Source organism: Nicotiana tabacum, chromosome 3 (assembly GCF_000715075.1).
Source record: "Nicotiana tabacum cultivar K326 chromosome 3, ASM71507v2, whole genome shotgun sequence".
Lineage (NCBI taxonomy): Eukaryota > Viridiplantae > Streptophyta > Magnoliopsida > Solanales > Solanaceae > Nicotiana > Nicotiana tabacum.
The window spans coordinates 113,728,945-113,737,582 of NC_134082.1; the positions used below are offsets into that span (position 1 = coordinate 113,728,945).

The 8,638-nt window shown below is 38.0% G+C and overlaps 1 protein-coding gene across 1 annotated transcript; it reads right to left on the minus strand.

The window, feature by feature from the left end:
• Positions 1 to 476: 476 nt before the first annotated feature.
• On the minus strand, positions 477 to 4,196 carry LOC107823349 (uncharacterized). The gene is made up of 3 exons (XM_016649975.2): positions 3,075 to 4,196; positions 2,805 to 2,956; positions 477 to 861 (listed from the first exon to the last, which is right to left on the minus strand). The coding sequence occupies exons 1-3, from the start codon at positions 3,325 to 3,327 to the stop codon at positions 727 to 729; spliced, it is 540 nt and encodes a 179-aa protein (XP_016505461.1). The 5' UTR covers positions 3,328 to 4,196; the 3' UTR covers positions 477 to 726.
• Between the last annotated feature and the right edge of the window lie 4,442 nt (positions 4,197 to 8,638).

Consider the following 8,638-nt stretch of genomic DNA (forward strand, 5'->3'; position numbering starts at 1 on the left):
CTGTTCCTGCACTGTAGCGTGTGCAGGCAGTAACTTTCCAGCTAGAAAGTTGACTTCGTACGGTCTCCTCGGGAACTGGTAAGGACCTGTTCCCTCAGTTGTTCCTTCCACTCTGAGGAGTTGAATCATTTTCCACGCTGAATCCCAACCTGGAACCTTGTGATCTTAAGGTTTTGTAAATGTGTAACAGATTCCTAATCTGGTTCTGGATATTAAGATTGTTAGATCATCAAAACATAAAGTAAAATACTTATGACCAAAGTACTTGTAACCTATCATTCTCCTAGTCCTAAACATACAATATATTTAATATCCATATATACACCAAAATAAATACACACGCTTTAATATTAACAATAGTTTTGGTATAGCGTCTAAATATTGAACAATTTATCTAGAAGAACTTGAATCATAACCAGGACACATTCATAATACTTACTATGGAAGTCCCTATCTAGTTGATCGCTTTGTAGTAATTTGCAAGGATTTTCCGAATAGAAACAAATGACAGTAATTAAGTCAAACTTGAAAATAAGCTAAACTACAAGTCTTTAGAGCGAGTCCGTCAAACATCAACTCCCATTGTACTAATTAAGTGGGTTTAATTTTCTAAACTAAAGTAGGAACATTTGAGAAAAGCCAATTTCTTATTTTGGAAAGGCTTAGCCTAGCTAGGAAAATATGTAATTGAAATAGGAGTGGCACTTCTGCTTGGGGTGAGTGAGTTCAAGTTCCAATCTCTGCAATACTCTGTAAGGCTGGTTTCCATTGCCCCCCACCATTATGTCTTCCCACCACACTCCTCTGGCTCGGCCCACTGCTGCTGCTGCTACTTCCTTGTTGATAAGTCTCATGCTCCATCTGAAAAAAAAAGTGCACAAAGATGCATGAATCTTGAGCTAAAGATGATGCTGCAGAAAGACCAATAGTAAAGCCAAAGACTGCATTTTCAGACCGCCATTTACCAATGACCAATTCAATTATGTTTGGAACAGAATCTCTATCGTCACTTTATCAGGCGCCCATTATGTTAAAATTAAATGATCAAGTCATACGATGACATAATTTAAGTACATTTCCATCACAATATTCCTTAAGCTTGCAAACTGAAATTTATTAATAATGATTCTCCCCTTGCTTTATATTTGAAAGTCAAAGGGTTTTAAATTGTCACAAGGGCCAAGGCTAGACTAAATCCAAGTAATGTGCAACTGCATGACTATTAATTTAGAAGTTGGCTTTTGTACTTTAAATATTAGTAGTAGTAGTTTTCATTATATCTTAAGTAATCATCGTTTCGTTAAACCAGAGGTCACGCCTTATGGTGCATTTAACGGCAGTTTCTGATTGGCATACTGGAAGTGAAACGCTTGGAGAAGAAAATAGATTCAGTGCCTCTTCGCTATTTTAAAAATTATATGCCCTAAAAGATTATTACTGACAATAAAACAGCATAAAAAATATTATAATACTCTAACAACCACTTGATATTCTGGTAAACTCTTGCATTTTACTTTAATTTCTCCTTCAACTCCAAAAAAAATATATATATAAAAATACCCATGTGATTCCCTTTATGATCGACAGAGATAAAGCCCGCAAAATTGGGAAGTGGACTAAAACATATGGAAGTATAATGATCAAGATATATATTCTCACTACACCTCCTATTAATGGCTTCTTATTAGAGATTCCACCATACCTTTTCATTATAACCAAGGAAAACCACATGGCTTCCATTATTTCATTTTAACAAACCAAGCAAGCAAATTAATGAAAGATGCATAATTCTAGTCAGCCTTTCCCCTTTATAAATTGTATCATCTCCTAATTATGATCTTTGCCCACCCTAGTGTTGTCCCACTACCAATAATATGCAACTCACTTGAGCTAACTCAATAATTGCCTGAAAAGAGAGAGTTTAAAGTTGGACAGATTCATCTACCTAAATTGATGGAATACATATTCCTTGAAGTTCAATTTAACGAACTCTCAAAATCGTACTAGAGCTAAATGCACTAATAACGACTACAACATGACAATATATCCAGAAAGACTTGGTAAAATATGCATTAGTTTGACTAGCCAAAAAAAAAAAAGAAGTATAGGAAACCATTTTTAGAATAGTTACCTACCAAATTATACCCCTATTTATTATAGAGACAATTATTTCAGGAATATGCGATTGTTTTCCCTAACAATTATTTCAGGCATATGTAAAATAATGTAGTTAGGCAAATAATACCACCAACCAAATATACCAATTCCTGTCAAATCTCAGATCATCATGGCCTCATAGGCAATAATATCACTAGCCATACTTCAAAGGTAAAACAGACAGAGGAAAGCAGGCCCAATATCACTATCCATGGTACAAAATATGTCTCTGTTTTATTACGTATTTATCAAGTTATAAGCTTTTCGTTTAATGCACTCAACTTTACGGATGTTAAAGATGCTTTATATTCTGTATACGACAATTGAAGGAAGGTATAGCAATCTTACTTTGCATCACCAAATCTACTTAGATCAAAGACAACAGAATCCTAAATTGCAAGCCAAATTTTTTACTCACTTTCAAAATTAAATAGTAACAAAATCTTCCAGTATCATTTAAATAACTTAACTGCAAAAGAAGACTTAAAATAAACAGTAATGTAATAATTTAAGTTTGTAACTCTGTGTTCAGTTGGTCGTTGGGTATATTAAAAGGGTGAAAATGACTTAGACCTGAGAATTCAAAACACATCAAGATCAAATATCTCCATCCAAATGGTCCTAAAGGAATTGTAAGAATTAATTACCTTAGATGGGATTCCATTCACCAATCTAGGCTTGACGTTCACTGCTGGTGGATCGGTCGAAATTTTCTTGGAATCAAGAACGAGGCCTCCACTTTCCCTTAGTAACTTGCCAAGTTTCATGCACTTCTTTGCTGCAAACTCTTTCAGTACATCTGAGAAAAATTGATCAACGATTAAAGACCAAAAATTGAGAATACAATGGGTTTTTTTTGTTTTTTTAAAGAAATAGTTAGTAACAAAGTCACGTGATCATGTCTGAAATTCTTTTACCTTCGAAGCTGATGAGTCGATAAACTTGTCCAAGAAGTAAAGTATCGCCGGGTCGGAGAAGCTTGAGCTGTCTCACGGGGGAACCATTGTCTGTTCTCTGATCAGTTGGAGAAGAGATAACAAGGGCGACGTAATGGCCAGGATTTGAGCTCATGACTTCATGTGCACTTATAGACCAGTAGATTCTCTCTATTTTGTTACCTGGATGTTGAATCACCACTGTTGCCGCCTCTGCCGCTTGGCAATTTCCCATGATTGATAAATACAACTAACAGGAGTAGTAGTAGTAGTAGTATCAAAATGCACAGAATATATACGTAGTAATGGTGTGAGTTATTTCACTTTTCCTGCCTGAAATTAAAGATGAATAGAAGAAATTGGTTGGGGGGATTTGGTTACTAGTGAGACAGAGACGATGTGATGGAAACTTTATAATTGAGAGAAACTGATTAATCGAAACTGACTTGTCAACCAATAATAAAAGAATGAAGGACAGAGAGGACTCTGACGCTCTTCACACTCACCTATGTAGAACGTACGATAAGATTCCAGAGGTGTGAGACAGAAATCAATCACTGAAATAGAAACCAAAGTAGAATCATGCTACAAGTATTGGGAACTTGCAAATAAGCACGGTTTTGTGTTGTGTATATCTTCGTGTAAAAGTGGAGACGGAGAAGAAGTAGGAGTTGTAAAGAAAATGATGTAATGGGGGAGTGCAGAAGAAGAAGAAGAAGCAGTAGTTGCCAGAGAAAATGATGTAACGAGGCGCGAAGTAAATTAGGAGCGTGAGAAGAAAGCATAAAACAGAGGAATGAGGGGTAGCTTTAAATAGAGAGACGTAAGAGAAAAGTATTAGATCTGCCAAACCCAACAACTGAGCTATATGGGTTACGTTGTCAAAGACTCAAAGCCTTTGCTGCTGCACAAACCAGGGGGTAGGATTTCTATTACTATTACTACCTGTATAGTTTATGAGCTAAGACTTCACGTTTACAGGTGAGAAACTGTGAAAGACAGAGAGAGGCACGTGGACCTCCCTTTTGGCTCTTCCATTTTTCCTATTCATTTTGCTGCCATCGTGCGTGTCACTGCAACTCTGCACATCTTTCTCTCCCTCTCTCTTTTTTAAAGGAAGGCATAAGAAAAAGAGAAAAAACATTTCGGAAGTATCGAACTTTACTCCCTCTCTTAAAATAAAAAAAAAAGAAGAACTTTTTACCATTTAGGGAGTCAATAAGATTTTATTTGATCATATTTTTTATAAATAATTTATAAATATTTTAAATTGTTAACTATTTTGATTTACAGTACTTTTTATATAATTTTTAAATAATTTTATTTTAAAAAACTTAAAGACTCTATGTACAACTTCATACCAAAGATTATTTTGACCTTGTACTCGAAAAAAGTTCAAACAAATTAAAATGTTATTGTGCTTAATTTGTCATAGAGAATGAAAAGGAATAGTAAAGAAATCTTACGGTGCTACACATATATGGATGTTTGGTTTGCGAAAAGACACTAGCAGAATGAAAAGGCGCTAACAGACTGTTTGGTTTGTGAGATAACCTATAGTATACAATTGGATGTTTGGATCAATTTTAACGACTATTATCACGATCTAAACATATACAATAAATAAATAAATATTATGTTTTAAGTTAGATAAAAATTAGTTACCGATAATACTATTAGTCTATGTTAAAACTTCACCAATCAGTATTGATTTGATGACCATATGTTATTAAAAATGTGTAAGACCATTTAAAATTAATTAATTTTATAGTTGTCAAATTTTGATCAACTTAAATAGAAAAACAATTATAAGTGCAAAGTTAAAATGAAATTGGATTTTGGAAGCCAAATTAGAGACCTTATAGAGTAATCGGATGTACATACAAAAAGTAAAAGGGGATGTCGTCGTCAATATAGTAAAGCTCTATAATGCCGCGATTATACTTGTCATAGCTTCAAATTGGAATCCTCGGTGAGGAGTCTACTTCGCTCCAAGCTTGTTAACCAACATTTATTTTTGTCATATTTAATTGCAAGATTATGTACAGGTGTAAACAAGCCAGTGTAATTAAATCCTTACAATGGGCTTAAATTATATAGCCGTGTTTCCTGAGAGTGAGGGGCGTTAGTGCAATGCCGTCCTGGTTTAGTTGGTGACCATACTCCTCTTAATTTGTACCAGAGAAGATAGAGTTAAATAATTAAGCGAAGTAGAAGAAGAAGATAGAGCTCTAAAGTGACACATGATCCCTTTTTTGTACTTAAATTAGGGACGTAAGTTTGTGGACTTTAATCTCTGCCGTCTAATATGACTCATCTACCATAGGAAATCCACTTACCCTAAATGGAGTTCCCTGTATCAATGCCTTTCCCTTTTTTCCTTTGACTGAAGCTAAAGTGCTAAACTACCATTTATTCATGTTATTATCAACCACAAGGTGTTGCGATGGCGCTAACTTTTCTATGGTAAAAAAGTATTGAACAATATAGCGCTCTTAATTAATTATCTCTTAAACTGCTACGACTATAAAAATTAAAATCTGAAGTGCATATTAAACTAATAAAGTTTTGGTCAAAATCTGACTGCTGCCGTCAAGCTAACTAACGTCCCGTCCAGGCGGCAAGGCGATGAAAGACGACATGGCCTATTCCACATCCAGCATTCTCGATACCCGTCGAGCCAGAAGAAACAATGTTTAGAGGACGACCGAGACAGACATAATGTAAGAGCGTCGGACCAAGTAGATAGCAAAGGTCTCATGACTATATATAGTAAGGGAAAACCTTCAGTTAAGGGGGATCGAGAGCTTCTCCCTCTCTCCTCACTTCCCTCTTCTGCAATCTTCCTAAAAACAAAAAGGAACAATTTAGCAATCTCCAAAGAAGAATATGTAACACAACCTCCCCCATTGATTAATGGGAGACACAACGAAAGTTCCAATAAGATTGGTTACTTCTATTTCATCTTATGTACTATTTATTCAGTTAGCGCATTGATCTGGAATTTATTATGTTTTACCAAGATGCCCCTTCACTTTCTTTGATTGATTTGTTCAAAAAGGTTCAAATATCTTTTGAATCAAATAATTTGGCACCGTCTGTGGGGATTTTTTAGTGAAATTTCCTAGTCTCTTCCAGATCAAAGATAAGAAACACGATTACCCACCAAAAAGAGCGCTAAGGCAAAACCCAACCCACGCCGGACAAAGGTGCAGCATAGAAGGGGAAGGAGAGCCGAATAGAGTCACCAAATTTAGAAATCCTCGCCCCATCAACCATCGAAATGCCAAACAAAACGAGCAACATTACAAACCTGCTCTCATGCACCGGTCCATCGGATGGGGGTAAGGAAAGTATCATTTTAACTCACCTTCTGCTCTTTGCTCAAGCAGGAACACAAATGTCGCGCGAGCGAGCGAGCAAAAAAACATCTCAATTAAAGAATGAGAAACCACTACAAGACTATCGAAATATCGCCCACCGATGACATCTTCAGGTCGGAAGGCGTGAATCAGGCAAAGAAACTCTAACATGGGCACAAAATGAACATAAGCGAAACAACAACGTTTCATACTCTCCGACATTATGCCCTCTGATGCAGAAAATATCAAGCAAACCGGGACTCCCCCGGAGGATGCCCGACTCTCCAAAAACTGGGAACGATGACAGGTCAATATTTCAATATGTTCGAAATAACACCCATTAAGGCCAAGGGCCTTCGCCAAAAAGAAGAGTTTGACCTCGATCGAACGACGACGGGATACTATTTCGATACATTCGAAATAACACCCTTTAAGGCCAAGGGCCTTCGCCAAAAGAAGAGTTCGATCTCATCGAACGACGACGGGTTACTATTTCGATACATTCGAAGTAACACCCTTTAAGGCCAAGGGCCTTCGCCAAAAAGAAGAGTTCGACCTCGATCGAACGATGACGGGCTACTATTTTGGTACGTTCGAAATAACACCCTTTAAGGCCAAGGGTCTTCGCCAAAAAGAAGAGTTCGACCTCGATCGAACGACAAGTTACTATTTTGATACGTTCGAAATAACACCCTTTAAGGCCAAGGGCCTTCGCCAAAAAGAAGAGTTTGACCTCGATCGAACGATGACGGGCTACTATTTCGATACGTTTGAAATAACACTCTTTAAAGCCAAGGTCCTTTGCCAAAAAAAAGAGTTCAACCTCGATCGAACGGCAATGGGTTACTATTTCGATAAGTCCGAAATAACACCCTTTAAGGCCAAGGGCCTTCGCAAAAAAGAAGAGTTCGACCTCGATCGAACGACGACGGGTTACTATTTCGATAAGTCCGAAATAAAATCCTTTAAGGGCCAAGGGCCTTCGCCAAAAAGAAGAGCTCGACCTCGATCGAACGACGATGTGCTACTATTTCGATACATTCGAAATAACACCCTTTAAGGCCAAGGGCCTTCGCTAAAAAGAAGAGTTCGACTTCGATCGAACGAAAACGGGTTATTATTTTGATATGTTCGAAATAACACCCTTTAAGGCCAAGGGCCTTCGCCAAAAAGAAGAGTTCGACCTCGATCGAACGATGACGGGCTACTATTTTAGTGCGTTCGAAATAACATCCTTTAAGGCCAAGGGTCTTCGCCAAAAAGAAGAGTTCGACCTCGATCGAACGACAAGTTACTATTTCGATACGTTCGAATAACACCCTTTAAGGCCAAGGGCCTTCGCCAAAAAGAAGAGTTCGACCTCGATCGAACGACGACGGGCTACTATTTCGATACGTTCGAAATAACACCCTTTAAAGCCAAGGGCCTTTGCCAAAAAGAAGAGTTCGACCTCGATCGAACGATGACGGGTTACTATTTCGATAAGTTCGAAATAACACCCTTTAAGGCCAAGGGCCTTCGCCAAAAAGAAGAGTTCGACCTCGATCGAACGATGACGGGTTACTATTTCGATAAGTTCGAAATAACACCCTTTAAGGGCCAAGGGCCTTCGCCAAAAAGAAGAGCTCGACCTCGATCGAACGACGACGGGCTACTATTTCGATACGTTCGAAATAACACCCTTTAAGGCCAAGGGCCTTCGCTAAAAAGAAGAGTTCGACCTCGATCGAACGACAACGGGTTATTATTTCGATATGTTCGAAATAACACCCTTTAAGGCCAAGGGCCTTCGCCAAAAAGAAGAGTTCGATCTCGATCGAACGACGACGGGTTACTATTTTGATAAGTCCAATATAACTCCCTTTAAGGCCAAGGAAACTCACCAAAAAGAAGAGTTCGACCTCGATCGAACGACGACGGGTTACTATTTCGATACATTCGAAATAACACCCTTTAAGGCCAAGGGCCTTCGCCAAAAGAAGAGTTCGACCTCGATCGAACGACGACGGGTTACTATTTCGATACGTTCGAAATAACACCCTTTAAGGCCAAGGGCCTTCGCCAAAAAGAAGAGTTTGACCTTGATCGAACGACGACGGGTTACTATTTCGATAAGTCCAAAATAACACCCTTTAAGGCCAAGGGCCTTCGCCAAAAAGTAGAGTTCAACCTCGATCGAACGAC

Excerpts from the sequence above, each read along its gene's own strand:
- LOC107823349 (XM_016649975.2), bottom strand. The coding sequence starts at position 3,327 with ATGGGAAATTGCCAAGCGGCAGAGGCGGCAACAGTGGTGATTCAACAT. Across the intron at positions 2,957-3,074 it reads TCGACTCATCAGCTTCGAAG|ATGTACTGAAAGAGTTTGCA; the intron begins GTAAAAGAATTT and ends AATTTTTCTCAG. Across the intron at positions 862-2,804 it reads TGAATGGAATCCCATCTAAG|ATGGAGCATGAGACTTATCA; the intron begins GTAATTAATTCT and ends TTTTTTTTTCAG.